Source organism: Heteronotia binoei, chromosome 11 (genome assembly GCF_032191835.1).
Source record: "Heteronotia binoei isolate CCM8104 ecotype False Entrance Well chromosome 11, APGP_CSIRO_Hbin_v1, whole genome shotgun sequence".
NCBI lineage: Eukaryota > Metazoa > Chordata > Lepidosauria > Squamata > Gekkonidae > Heteronotia > Heteronotia binoei.
The window spans coordinates 68,765,955-68,781,219 of record NC_083233.1 but is presented as its reverse complement, the minus strand read 5'-3'; the positions used below and the strand labels follow the sequence as shown (position 1 = coordinate 68,781,219).

General features: G+C 47.6%; 1 protein-coding gene across 1 annotated transcript in view; it reads left to right on the top strand.

Annotated features, from left to right (window-relative positions):
• ULK1 (unc-51 like autophagy activating kinase 1) overlaps window positions 1–15,265 on the top strand; it is a 147,357-nt gene that overhangs the window by 41,253 nt on the left and 90,839 nt on the right. The window contains exons 6-8 of the mRNA XM_060249366.1: window positions 1,794–1,967; window positions 4,604–4,677; window positions 13,314–13,415. Of these exons, the coding sequence (XP_060105349.1) occupies window positions 1,794–1,967; window positions 4,604–4,677; window positions 13,314–13,415 (350 nt within the window). The remainder of the gene's footprint in view (window positions 1–1,793; window positions 1,968–4,603; window positions 4,678–13,313; window positions 13,416–15,265) is intronic.

The window sequence follows — 15,265 nt, the reverse complement described above, 5'->3', positions numbered from 1 at the left end:
CTTGATCAGAGGAGCTGAGAATACCATGTTTAGTCTGGAGAAGAGGAGGCTGAGGGGGGAACAATTGCTTTCTTGAAGTATATGAAGGGCTGTCACCTAGATGAGGGCAGGGAGCTGCTCCTGTTGGAAACGGGATAGGACTCATGGAAATGGGGCTAAGTTAACGGTGGGAAGGTACTGGATGGGTATTAGCAAAAACATTTTTTATAGTAAAAGTTGTTCAAAAGTGGAATCAGCTGCCTAGGGAGGTGGTAAGCTTCTCCTTACTGGCAGTCTTGAAGCAGCAGCTGGACAAACACTTACCAGGGATGTTCTAGGCTGATCCAGCATTGAGCAGGGGGTTGGACTAGATGGCCTCTATGGCCCCTTCCAGCACTGTGATTTTAGGAGTCTACCATATGGAAGCATATTGTATACTTGATTTGAATCCGCCACCCTCCACTTCTTCCAAGGAGCTTAGGGTGATGTACGTGTCTCTTACTCCCATTCTAGCTTCACTACAGTCCCCTGTGAGGTAGTTTAGGCTGAGAGAGAATGACTGGAGCTCTGTTGGTATACCTTAGTGGAACTGAGCCAGTGTAATGTTGTGGTAGGGTTGCTGACACTACCTTGACAGGCATTGGGAGATTTTGAGAGTGAAGGTTGGGGAGGATGTGACATCACTTCTGGGCAATGGTCTAGGAAATTCCCCTAATCTCTATGGCAGGGGTGGCCAACGGTAGCTCTCCAGATGTTTTTTTGCCTACAACTTCCATTAGCCCCAGCCAGCATGGCCAATGACTGGGGCTGTAGGCAAAAACATCTGGAGAGCTACCGTTGGCCACCCCTGCTCTATGGTAAAGACCTTTTTTCCCTGTCAGCATCCAAAGATGCTCACAGACTCGAAAAGGTTGGGAGCCCCTGTGCTAGAGCTTTGTCTGACGATTCTGTTCTTTCTGGCTTGTGCTAGAAGTAACACTCAACAACTGTGGACATGTGTCCTTTATCTTCTTAAACTTTATCTGTGTTATTTTTAGACATGTGATGTCTTATTGTTCATGCCTTTGTATGCTGCCTCAGGAGGGTGGGGAAAAGAGTGAATTAAAAATATTTATTTAAAGTAAATATCTCACAGTCACGATAGTCAAACAGGTCCTTGTGGGGTATGAACGAAGTTTCAGCTGGCTTGGCATCAGGGGTGTGACCTAATATGCAAAGGAGTTCCCTGCTGGGCTTTTTCTAGAATTGTAACACTTTCCCTACGAAGGGAGGTTTAAAACGCTTGGGGCTCTTTAGCTTGGAAAAACGTCAACTGTGGGGTGACATGACAGAGGTTTACAAGATTATGCGTGGGATGGAGAAAGTAGAGAAAGAAGTACTTTTCTCCCTTTCACACACTACAAGAACTCGTGGGCACTCCATGAAATTGCTTAACACGTGGGTGATTAACACGTGGAATTCACTGCCACAGGAGGTGGTGGCGGCTGCCAGCATAGCCAGCTTCAAGAGGGGATTGGATAAGCATATGGAGCAGAGGTCCATCAGTGGCTATTAGCCACAGTGTGTGTGTGTGTATTGGCCACTGTGTGACACAGAGTGTTGGACTGGATGGGCCATTGGCTTGATCTAACATTGCTTCTCTTATGTTCTTATGTACAGCATGGTGTAAACAATGAGTATGTACTTACGTTTAGCCAGAGAGGCAGGTTATAAATGCTAGAGACTTAATGATAATATCAATCCTCCATAATAATTGAGAGTAACCATTAACGATTTCTGGGTTTTGCAACCGTTCACCTCTTTCCGTTCGCCAGGTATGAGGACTCTCAGCGAGGACACGATCCGACTCTTTCTTCAACAAATCGCTGGTGCCATGAAGGTGTTGCATAGCAAAGGCATAATCCACCGGGATCTGAAACCTCAGAATATTCTCCTTTCCTTCGCGGGGGGCAAGAAATCGAACCCCAATAACATCCGCATTAAGATCGGTAAGCTGCCCTTCGGATCTCGTGTCTATAAACGAATCAGTCCATTATCACCTAGCTGAAGTTGTGGACTTTGGTATCTGTATGTTTGGGAAGGTTCATGGAAGAAGTGTGAGGAATAGGGTTGCCATCTCCAGCTTGGGAAATACCTGGAGATGTTGGGGGTGGAGCTGGGAGAGGGTGGGTTTTGGGGAGAGGTGGGATCTCAGCAGTGTATAATGCCCTACAGCCCGCCTCCAAAGCAGCCATTTTCTCCAGGGGAATGGATGGGTTGAAATTAAATCAAAAGAGTTTGCAGCTCAACATTAGGAAGAACTTCCTGACAGTTAGAGCGATTCCTCAGTGGAACAGGCTTCCTCGGGAGGTGGTGGGCTCTCCTTCCTTGGAGGTTTTTGAGCAGAGGCTAGATGGCCATCTGACAGTGATGACGATCCTGCGAATTTAGGGGGAGGTATTTGTAAGTTTCCTGCATTGTGCAGGAGGTTAGACTAGATGACCCTGGAGGTCCCTTCCAACTCTATGATTCTATGATCTCTGTCTCGTGGAGATCAGCTGCAGTTAGGAGATCTCCAGCTACCACCTGGAGGTTGGCAGCTTTAGGAGGAAACTGGCCATTGATTAAAAGAAAAACAGCTTGGCGATTCCAAGCAGAACTATTGTCTCGTCAGCCATCTAGACAGCTTTTCAACCCCGCTTTAGTTGATTAATGTGTAGATGAGACAAGACAGACTTCACTGGTGTACATCTTAATTTGAGAAAAGCCGCTTTTAACTCAAACATCTTCAAAAGAAAGAGATTTGCTAAGCACTGAGTGCTGGGGGGGGGGTTCAGATAAAAAAGAATGAGTAGAAGCAGAGATACTTGTTGCTGGAAGACTGGTGCCTATTTTTTTTCCAAAGTGCTTCTGTTTACAAAATGCATGCATTGGGGCTGCGACTGAAAAAGGAGGGTGGTGAGGGAGCAAAGGCACTATTGAATTTTCTGTGTGTGTGTGTGTGTGTGTGTGGTTTTTTTCCCTTGCCAAATCCCCCCAAGCTACTTTGACTCCCTTTGGGGGTGGAAAAGTACAGAAGTCTCTGTAACTATTCCTAAAAGCAGTTTGAGGATGGTAGTTTTGTTTGGGGGCGTGGGAGAAAGGGGAAAGAGCCACAAGGAGTCAAAAAGCCCTCCTTTTCCACCCTTCCGATTTCAAATCGCGATTTGCCATGGCTGCAGTCAGGACAAAATCAGTCCCCCATCCTACCCTTCTGGGGAAGTAGAATTATTGTGGGATTGGAGAACCTTCCCTGCAAATAGCAGAACAGAGCAAGAGTCCAGTAGCGTCTTAAAGACTAGCAAAATTTGTGTCGGGGTGTAAGCACTGACACATGGAAGCTCATCATACTCTGGCACAAATTTTGTTAGTCTTTTAAGTTGCTACTGGATCTTGCTCTTTTCTTCTGCTACAGGCAGCCTTAACATGGCTACCCATCTTGATCTGTTTCCTGCAAGGAAGATCTGAATAGTTGCGGCCTTTTTTTTTTTTTTTTTACCTGTACAGAAAAGACAACTGGGTTTTTGGAATTTAGAATTCTTCTAAAGAATTCACAAGCCAAAGGTAATGAAGGTGGAGGGCTGCCTTCTTCAGGTGGGGGGGGGGAATATTAACAGCAGGGCTTTTTTTGTAGCAGGAACTCCTTTGCACATTAGGCCACACCTCCCTGAAGTAGCCAGTCCTCTCTAAGAGCTTACAGTAGGCCCTGTGCTAAAGGCTCTGTAAGCTCTTGGAGGATTGGCTACATCAGGTGGGTGTGGCCTAATATGCAAAGGAGTCCCTGCTCCAAAAAACCCCATAATTAACAGTCTTGTATGAAGCTGGAATATTTGGGTCGGATCCTGTGGGCCTGTTCCACTAGTGGAGGCATTTCCCCCCAAGCAGAATGGAAGAGCCTTTCCTTACGCGAGAACAAAACTGTGGGATCTAACCCCTGAAAAGGCGCAGGGGACCAGCCAGGGATATAAGCTGTCGGGAATACGTGGGTTAAAATATTCCTCCATCTTCTCTTACCAACACATTTGGTGTATTTATGCGTGAATCTGCTGATTCTTGCAGCTGAATGTGGGAATTGGTCTCTTTTGAAAGATATCATAGTTCACAAGTTACATTGAACGCATGTACAATCAGCATACAATTGTACACTGGAATTTTCTTTATACATGGATTGAGCACTTCTCATGTTACATTCAACATATAGGTGAATGGGTGATTTGAACCCCACATTTATGCAGGTGCTGGTCCCTGGTTTAATTTGTAAAGTGAGCATGCTTTGCCTCTTTCTTACAAACAGATGCACGTAGAGCAGAGTTTGGGTCCAGTGGCACCTTTAAGACTGACCAAGTTTAATTCTGGGTATAAACTTTGTTCCGTTGCTTTGGACCAATATGGCTTCCCCTCTGAATCCATGTAGGTACATGCAGGATGTACATCCGTTTGCAGTAGCGTGTGAACGGGTTCATGTATTTGGGAGATGAGACAAAAGCTCGGTCCATGGTTCTGGCTGAACTGTGGGCGTTGGGCAGGTATCTCCCGCTGTCCTTGTGTGGTTGTGCATGTATGAATTTCCCTTCCTCATCCCTGCTTTGTTTTATTCTGCACGCAGCTGATTTTGGATTTGCGCGGTACCTGCAAAATAACATGATGGCCGCGACGCTCTGTGGTTCCCCGATGTACATGGTGAGTCCATTTTGGTTGTCTGTTGACGGGGTCCTCCCTTTCCTGCAGGAAGCACAAAAATAACCCTTCTGTTTCTGCCACGGATGAAACTTGTTGATATTTTTCTTTTTGAAAAAAAGGTGATGTTTAAGAAGCATCTGGCACCTGTGTTTCAAGCTCTCTGCCCCAGCTGTTTCTCCTTTTCTTTTATCTACTTTGTATCCTGTCTTTTAGTAATTATTAAGCCACAGTGGTGGGGGGTGGGTTGGAGACGGGCATACGGAGCTTCTCGCTATGGTGGGGAACTGCGGGGAGAGGAGGATGTGGTATGTCTCTCCTTGCCTTGTTCTTTGTAAACCCTGTTTGCAAAACACAGACGCAACACTGTGGTTGCCCGGCGGGCACATAATAATGAGCCCCTATCTATGCCCATGGATTTTATAGATCTGTACACATGCAAATAAACAAAGCCAGTTCTTGGACTTCTATTGACATTGATGTTTGGTGTCACAGTTCAGTGTGACTCAGAAATGGAGCACGGTGCGGAGCTGGGGAAGTGAAGCAGCAGTAAAGTGCAAATCGCAGTCTGCATTTCATCTGTGCCACTAAGGAACAAATTAGACCATGCCATCTAGATCAGGGTGTCAAACTCATTTGCTATGAGGGGTGGATCTGACCATAAATAAGACCTTGTCAGGCCGGGCCATGTGTGCACCTAAGATTAAATAGCAGAGGACCCAGACAAACACAGATATTTTTTAAAAAATAGATTTAGAATAAAACATGCTTAAAACATTAGCACTTGTTGGTCATAAAGGTGCTTTCTTTGTATTTCTCCCTTGGGATCCAGGGAACTAGGCAGAGGAAGCTCTGGCTCTTTCCCTCCCTCCCCAGTAGTTTTCCCTCCCTCCCTCCATCAGTAGTTCTGCTGTGCAATTGAGAGAGCTTGGCAAAGCAAGCTCTGCCTCCCCCCATTCCTCCCCAAGGGAGGAGCCTCAGCCAATGGAGAAAAATAGAGGTTTTGCTCTGTAACTCCTGTGTGATTGAGCAAGCTTGGCCAAGCAAGCCGTGATGCAGAAGGAAGCAAGAGAGAAGGAGAAGGAAGCAGATGACAGCCAGTTGCTTGGGGGCTGGATAGGAGCCCTCCGGGTGCCTAATTTAGCCCCCAGGCTGCAAGTTTGACACTCATGATCTAGATGGTGACATGTCCCCCAATCTGTCACAGAGACATAGCTCCATTTTAGGCTTTTTTTCTCTCAAAATGCCATAGGTGCCCAATTCTGCTAGTGACTGCAATGGGTATGTATCTGTCTCCACCCCACGTCCCTGTGCCATCTTCGAGAACAGAAACGGCTGCTGTAGCACACTCAGGGACACGACCACTTTGTCCTTTTGTGGTACGGATGAAATGAGGACCACTGAGAACTCAGCCTCCTTGTTCCTGCCCCTTGATTTGCATAGCTCCGCCCCAAGTTCCGTTTCAGAGTCCCACTAAACTGAGACTCCAAGCAGGGATTAAAAAAAAAAATCCAAGAACTGCCTTTGTTTGAATGTATGTGTATATATCTATAAAATATGTGGCTGTTATTGTATGCCTTCCACTCAGCAACGGTGTCATCGCCGTGGTTCTGTACAGAACCTTGCGAGCTACTGAAGCGTCCACAGATGTGGAATCTTTAGGCTTGCCTCTCAGAACCAGCCTGGGCATGACTCTCAGATAAGCTCACCTCCTCCTAAATTGGCAATGATGGTGGTCTCCGGATCTTGATTTGTGGGAACGGAGCCGGTCTGTGGATGCATGGAATTGTTCGGTTTCCCCCTGGTGTTCCTTCTGTTGGGGCGCGCATCCAGTCCGATATGGGCCGTGCCAACAGAGCGTGGGTGGGCAGATGGGTTTTTAATTGCTATCACAAAGGGCGCATCTGTCTCCTTATTAAAGGAGATGCGGTTGTGGATCTCTCTCGGGCTGCCGCTGTTGTAGGTACGCACTGAAGTTCATTGTGTTGCTTTGGGCCAATGCAGTTTGTGCTGTTACGTACACAAAAGCCAGACGAGTAATCCCCTCCAGAGTTAATTTAGCTTCGGCTCAGCTCCCAGGCTGAGGCTCAGTGGTAAGCTGTAGCTCCTAAAATGTGAATTGGAACAGTCACGTATTTCTGGAACAGTTGTGCATTGCTAGAAGGGCATTTCCCTTGTAAAGTGTTCTTTAAGAGCCATGGCTCAGTGGGAGACCCTCTGCTTGGCATATAGAAGGTCTCCCCTGGCATCTTCAGTTAAAAGGATCAGGTAGCAGGTGATGAGAGAGCATGAGAACCTGGAGAGCCGCTGCCAGTCAGAATGGACCAGGCTGGCCTTGATAAATCAAGAGTTCGACTCAGTTTAAGGCACCTACACGGGTTCTCAGAGGCACAGTCTTGTATGTAAATGTCAATTGCAGGGGTGACCAAACTTGCTTGACGTAAGAGCCACATACAATCAGACCCTCGATCCATCAAAGTCAGTATTGTCTACTCAGACTGGCAGCAGCTCTCCAGGGTCTCAAGCTGAGGTTTTCATGCCTATTTGCCTGGACCCTTTTTAGTTGGAGATGCTGGGGATTGAACCTGGGACCTTCTGCAAATGCTCTACCACTGAGCCACCGTCCCTCCCCTAATGTTTGAGAGCCCACAAGACAATGCATGTCAGAGGAAGAAAGGAAAGAAAATAGATGGGGAGGGTGAAGGGAAAGGTGGAAAGAAAGCAACTTTAAACTTAAATGCATTCTCCAAGCCGCTGGCTGACTTGGCTTGGAGAAGTGATTTAAAGAGAGAAATGCCTTCTCCAAGCTGGCCGATAGGGCGGTGGGGGCTTTGAGAGCCGCACAATATGTGTGAAAGAGCCACAGGTGGCCCCCGAGCCGCAGTTTGGCCACCCCTGGTCAAGTGTGTTCATTGCAGTGTTGCCTTCGGTGTTGGTGGGCTTTGAGGATTCGTATCCCCCCTTCCTTGTATTTTGTACAGGACCTCAGAGAGCAGACAATGGAGCTTTCTTTCAGACGCTTGTTGTTTAGTCTTGGAAGCCTCTGGCAGACAGCTTTCTTTGTGCCGCCTTCTGCTTTCCATTTTGGAGCCCAGGTTTTGTGCACGAGAGGAAGGGAGACAGACTGAACGACAGTCCCTTTTGGAAAAAGGCAGCCAAGTACCTGCCCGATCCGGGGCGGAGGGGGAGGAATAACAAACGGCTCTCATCATGAATGTGTAATCCCCTTCTGTGGAGAGAGTGCTGCCTCTGTAATGGAAGGATTTCATTTCTGCTTCTGAAGGGATGAGAAATTGGCTTGTAGCAGGGCTGGCAGTGTGTATGTATGGAGCAGACGCTGCCAGGTTAGCGTTGTGGTTAAGCGCGCAGACTCTTATCTGGGAGAACCAGGTTTGATTCCCCACTCCTCCACTTGCAGCTGCTGGAATGGCCTTGGGTCAGCCATAGCCCTGGCAGAGGTTGTCCTTGAAAGGGCAGCTGCTGTAAGAGCTCTCTCAGCCCCACACACCATACAGGTTATCTGTTGCGGGGGAGGAAGGTAAAGGAGATTGTGACTGCTCTGAGATTCAGAGTATAGAGCGGGGTATAAATTCAATATCTTCTGCTCTCCGTTGGCTGTCGCGATAGCCTGCCTGCAGGCCTTTTTTACGTGCTCTTCCTTGGTGGCAAACTCGATTTTTTTTTTTTAACTGAAAGGACAAGGGACCCTACTCAGAGGGCAGGTTTACCCAGGGCTTTTTCTGGTAGAAAAAGCCCAGCAGGAACTCATTTGCGTATTAGGCCACACCCTGAGGCCAAGCCAGCCGGAACTGTGTTCCTGCTCAAGAAAAGCCCTGCCTGTGACTGTACCCCCACCCCCTCCACAACCCTCTTATTAACTGCCTGGCAGTCCTAGCTGAAGCCCCGCCCCCGTTCATGCCACAGTGGGGATCTGAAGCAGCCTCTGCATGCCCAGGAGCTGAAGAAGCCCCACAACCCGTGCATGATTGCTGCATAGGACAAAGGGTGGGGACCAGTGTTCCTTCTAACCAGCAGAGTCTTGTGAGCAAAAATGCTACTTTGTGAGCTGCTGGCGTTAAATGCCGGTGTGCTGCTGCATAAATTAGTGTGCTCTGGGGTCCTCCTTCCTGAGCTGTGACAAAAATGGGTCAGCTGAAGGCTAAAAATCTGTGAGCTAGCTCTCACTAACTCAGCGTAGAGGGAGCATTGGTGGGGACCCATCTCCTGACCTGTGTCTTCCATCATGGGCAAATCAGTCCCAACTTCCCATTGAATGTAGCTTGGTTCGCATGCATGTTTTGGTCATTGATGACTGCAGCATGCGTGAGTGGACCATCCTCAATGCAACCTGTGTTGACCTCCCATCTGTTGTTCACTTCTGCTCCTGTATTCAGCCGTGAATCAGGAGTCATAGGAACATAAGAGAAGCCACGTTGGATCTGGCCAATGGCCTATGCAATCCAGCACACAGTGGCCAAAACCCAGGGGTCATCAGGAGGTCCACCAGCAGGGCCAGAACTCCAGAAGCCCTCCTACTGTTGTCCCCCAAGCACCAAGAATACAGAGCATCACTGCCTCAGACATTCTGTGCTTTCACATATGCTAAATCATGCAATTTCAGTCCACTTCAGTAACTGTTTGCAAGCGGTTTTTGCCATTTCACACCGGAAAACCCAATTGCAAAGTGCATTGAATGTGGATTGAAAGTGTGTCACTTAGCGTGTGTGAAAGTACCCCTAGTGTTCCACCTGGATGAACATGAGAGAAGCCGTATTGGATCAGGCCAGTGGCCCATCCAGTCCAACACTCTGTGTCACAGTGCCATCAGGAAGTCCACCTGCAGGACCAGAACTCCAGAAGCCCTCCCGCTGTTGTTCCACAAGCACCAAGAATACAGAGCAGAGGTGGCCAAACTTGTTTAACATAAGAGCCACAGAGAATAAATGTCAGATGTTTGAGAGTCACAAGACATGAACAACAGGGAAGGAAGGAAGGAAGGAAGGAAGGAAGGAAGGAAGGAAGGAAGGAGAGGTGGAAAGAAAGTAACTTTAAATGCATTCTCCAAGCTGCTGGCTTGGCTTGGATAAGTGATTTAAAGAGAGAAATGTCTTTTCCAGGTTGGCCAACAGTGTGGTGGGTGCTTTAAGCCACACGTGACTCCCGAGCTGCAGTTTGGCCACCCCGATACAGAGCATCACCGCCCCAGCCAGAGCGTTCCGTCTATGCCTTGTGGCTGATAGCCGCTGATGGACCTCATAACACCACTGGGGACAATTCTTGTATACATGCGAATCCGGTCTGTTTGTGCCCAGTGCTTGTATTTGCAAGCTCAAATTGTCCCCAGTCCTTCCCCCAACCCCCACCAGTGCAGCTGATAGAACAAAGTGTTTATGCTCCTCAAATGTAAGCTTCGTTTTATTAGTTGTATGTACACGAAGCTTGGTATTTATGGGTGTGAAACATAACCTCGGGGAAAGAAGAGTTCTTGCCCCGATATACACGGGCTCCGAAAGCGGCCAGGTTTTTTACATCTGCTCCCGAGCTTAATTGGAAGAAAAGTTTGGATTAGGCTGACGCTGGCTTTCCCTTTGTTTGTTGCTATGGCTTCGGGTAGGATGGTTATGAGGGGGTTAGCTAAGCTTGCAAAAAAACCAAGTTGGAAGAGCAAGAGAAGGGGGAGACTCAGGCTGGGATGTAGCAATTGCTTGTTTGTGTGAAGTCCGCAAATAATGACTAGAGATGGGTGTGCGTCCCTTAGCTCCAGAGCAACTCAAATGACAAAGGCAGCCCTTTAAACCCAGTGATTTTTTTCAGAGAGAGGTTTTTGTGTAGCTGGGACGGAGAAAGACTGGAGCTGTTCCTTTAGGGTTCACCTGCCAAAGCAGCCGTTTCCTCCTGGAAAACTGATCTCTGCCGACTGGGTGTCAGTAGTAATCCCAGGAGATCTCCAGCTACCACCTGAAGGCTGATAAACCAGAGAGAGAGGTCACTTCAGGAATATATGTACACGCAACCAATGGTTATAGTGACCAAAATAACTTGGGATATAATTCGTCCATTAACAAGCATAACGCAAGGCGAATTTAAAGACACGTCATTCAAAAAAAATAATCCTTCCAACAAGGAGTCCTGACGTGTAGGCAGTCGACTTAAAGGGCCCTGCTTTGATTGCTCTTCCAGCGTCGGGTGCTCCATTAAATATTGTAAAAGACGTCAACGTTTCAAAATACGTTTGCAGCGATGTCTTCCAACGCGTCTCGCAACTGCTTGAGTGTTTAACATGAATAAATGAGAGCTCAAAATCTCTAGGATATTTCCAAATCGGCACTACACTTATTTTGGTCACTATAACCATGGGTTGTGTGTATTTATATACCACCTGAAGGTTGGCAACCCCTGGGTGTTTTTTTTTTTTTGTAGCAGGAACTCCTCTGCATATTAGGCCACACACCCCCGATGTAGCCAATCCTCCCAAGTGCTTACAGTAGGCCCTGCACGAAGAGCCCCGTAACCTCTTGGAGGATTGGCTACATCAAGGGGTGTGTGGCCTAATATGCAAAGAAGCTCCTGCTACAACATGAGCCCTGGGCAACCCTATGCTGCCTTTCTTCTTTTGCGAGAACCCAAAGTGGCTTTGATGGTTCTTTCCTCCATTTTATCCAGGCAACGGTGAGGTTAGGCTGAGAGTGTGGGAGTGGCCCAAGGTCACCCATCACGCTGCTACGGCAGAGCAGGGTTTCAAGCCTGGGTTTCCTATATCCTAGTCCAAAACTCTAGCCCATTACACAACGCTGACTCTGCTAAATGGTAACATTTGTAGTTGGGAAACTTGCTGGGGAGATTTTACCCCCCCCCACCCCGTGATATGGCTAGACAGGCTCTCCGGTGTGGTTTGTAACGTTGTGTGGAGATTGTTCAGACTACCTCCAGCAGTGATATGGCGATAGATTTCAGGTGGGTAACTATGTCGGTCTGAAGCAGCAGGACAAAGTTTGAGTCGATTCATTGTTGTGGGTCTTCTAGGCTGTGTGGCTGTGGTCTTGGCATCGTGAGACCTGACCCAGAGAGAACTCCAGTTTTCTGGGTTACACCTCTGAGGATGCCAGTCACAGTTGCTGACGAGACATCAGTTCTCACAATTGCCAAGACCACGGCCACACAGCCCGGAAAACTTACAACAACCAACGGACTCTGGCCGCAAATGCCTTCGACAACATATTACAAAGTTTGAGTCCCGTGGCACCTTTTATTCCGGGTATATGCTTTTGCGTGTATGTGCACTTCGTCAGATACATTGAAACAGAGTCACCACCCATTACGTATAGGTAGCAGTGAGGAGGAGCCAGGAGGGGCCAATTAGAGTTAAGATTTGATTAAGGCAGTTGTTAATAGCAGTCGAGAGAGCCCCGTAGCGCAGAGTGTTAAAGCTGTAGTGCTGCAGTCCTAAGCTCTGCTCACGACCTGAGTTCGATCCCGGCGGAAGCTGGGTGTTCAGGTAGCCGGCTCAAGGTTGACTCAGCCTTCCATCCTTCCGAGGTCGGTCAAATGAGTACCCAGCTTGCTGGGGGGAAAGTGTAGATGACTGGGGAAGGCAATGGCAAAGCACCGTGTAAAAAGTCTGCTGCGGAAATGTTGTGAAAGCAACATCACCCCAGAGTTGGAAATGACTGGTGCTTGCACAGGGGACTACCTTTATCTTTACCTTTTTAATAGCAGTCAGTTAGCATACAGAATAATAAAAGTTAAAACTGGGTTGATCTTAAGGGTGCCACTGGACTCAAAACTTTGCTCATGTGATATGGAATAACTGCACAGAGATGTCCTAAAGACGCCTCCACAGAGCGCAGTCCTTGGAAAACCTTCGTTCCTCTGCCTCGCAGCTAACCCACTGTGCCAAGCATAGCTAGCAGCCATGCCGTTTTTAACATGCCGAGGAATTCGAAACCAGGTCTGAACCTGGTAAGATCTGGTTCTCTCCCAGCTGTGTTGTCCTTCGCCTCAATGTATGTGCCTTGAAGCCTTTCTGATAATGATCTATTCTGCCTTTGAAAGGGTAGGTTTGTGGTGGATCAACGTTCAGGCCCCAAAATTACCTATCCCAGCGTGATCTGTTTTGTTTTTCTGAGAGGCAGCCGCTAAATGCGGCCTCCGATACGTGTATGCACGCATTCTGCTTGTTTTTTAAGAGGGCGTTTGTGTTGGCAGCCTAGAATGAGGGTTTCTGTTTTGTCCTTCAGTGACTCATTTTGTGTGAATGCGACAACATGCAGATATATTTTTAAATATAGCTGTTTGAGAAGGGAATGGCTTCTTTAGTCAGTCGAGGGTCATGGTGGGTGGGTGTGCGCGCAAGTGGTGAGGACTTCTTTGATCTCATTAAAGCAAAATGAATGCCCGAATTAATCAGATTAGAGTTATGAAACGGCCTCCTCCGTGCCTGTATTATTACATCGGTTTTAGCTGGGAACAAAAATCGATAATCTCTCTTTTGTGAACTCTTGGCCAGTGCTGCGCTTTTACTTTTGGAGAGGGTAGAGACGAGGTGCCGGGTTCCTCTTGCAGCTGCCAAGCAAGGGGAGGGGTAGGATTCAGATGCTGAGGCATTAAACGAAAATTAATGTTTCTTCTCCCCGCCACAGGCCCCTGAAGTTATTATGTCACAACACTATGATGCCAAAGCTGATCTGTGGAGTATTGGCACCATCATTTACCAGTGTCTGACAGGAAAAGCTCCCTTTCAGGTGAGTTATTTTGTGGTTAACAACTGGCTCCTATTCTGGCTTCCTAATTGCCCAACTGCTTCAACAGCCTTTACTATTGTTTCCCTCAAATGAAAATGCTTCCAGTCACACAGCCTCCATTTTGAGCGTCATTCGCCTGAGGAGGGTAGTTATCGTTATCCCTTTTCGCAACTTACAGTCTACCAAATGTAGTATCCTCGGCTTTCATACTTGGAAGAAATTTGTGTGCTTTAGAACAAAAAATCAATTTAGGGCTGAGGAAACTTGTGTGAGGTGAACCCGTGAAGCAGCCTTAGAGTGAAACAATCCATCAAGATCAGTCATTTTCTACTCTGAGCGGCAGTAGCTCTCCAGGGTCTCAAGTGGTGGGCTTTCAGATCACCCACCAACTGGTCCTTTTAACTACAGATTCCAGTTTGAGTTTTAGGATATTTATTTATTAGGCAAATTTCTTTGCCAATCTCCATAGACCTGCTCGGGTCTGCTGGGGGGCGGGGGGGGGGGCAGGGTTTCAGGTTCGTGTCTCCACAGCCATGGAACTCAACAGTCAGCCATGGGCCACTCTGTCTCAGAGGCTGAGCTACCTCAAAAGATTGTTGTGACAGCAAAATAGGTGGCTTTTTCCCTGCGAGCGATTGGGCAGAACACTGCCTGCGTACTTTGCTTTGTCCCTCTGGATCACCTAGAATAAGAGACCAATATATATATATTGTTATATATAGTTCCAGGTTTGGAAACTCCTATAAATTTGGGGATGAAGCCTGGGGGTGGGGGGGGAATGACTACAGGGCTCTCAGTGGGGTACAGTGCCATAGAGTCCACCTTTCAGAGCATCCATTTTCTCCAGGAGAACTGATATCTGTTGTCTGGAGATGAGCTGTTATTCTGGGAGATCCTCAGGTCCCACCTAGAGGCTGGCATCCCTAAATAAAGGATTAAGGGAAAACCTCCTCAGGCGAATGATGCTCAAAATGGAGGCTGCATGACTGGAAATGTTTTCCTTTGAGGGAAACAATAGTAAAGGCTGTTGAGGCAGTTGGGCCTTTAAAAAACCATGGTTACAAACAAGCATAATTTTCAGTTGTCTGCATGCTTATTCAGAGACTACATTTGAGACCACTGGAGGAACACGTAGTTGAAATGCGAACATTCTGAAATGGCTGTCACCTCCTATTGTTTGGGGGAGGTGCAGGCCTCAGATACAGCAGGAGCTCACAGGAGCACAGCTCCTGCACTTTTCTGAGAGTTCCACCTCCTCCTTCCCACCTTGTCCATTGAATAATAGGTGTAGCTGCATCACAATCCCTGGATGAGCTCCACCACCTATTTTTCTACAAAACGACCCCTGGGCAGATGGCTTTTCTGTATCTCGATCTAAGTCATGGCGAAGAGAAGGGAGGGAGATTTTTCTTTTAAGATGCTTCACCAGCATTTATGTTGACGAAGCGGTGAAATGAGTCATAGAGCTCCGAGCGCCGTTGCTGATAATGTTTGTTCTTCAAAGGTCGTCGTAAGCAAATGTTGTAAATTCTGGGCAATAAATACAGGTAGAGTGAGTTTTATGCAAATATAAGTCAAGCTATACTGGCACACCATAGCAGCTCTCTGTCCCGCCTTTCAGAAAAGCCAACAATGGGATTTTGTTTTCAGCTACGGATAATCGTCCAGAGAAATTCAAAACGGATCTGGGGGGGAGAAAAAGAGATGAATTACAAATCTGTGGGACCAAGCGCACCAAGCGCACCTCTAAACAGGGCTGGATTAACAATTAGGATAAGTAGGCACTGGCCTATGGGCCCACACACCTTTAGAGGCCCCGGGATGGCTCCCCCCCCCGGTTTCCCCCCTGC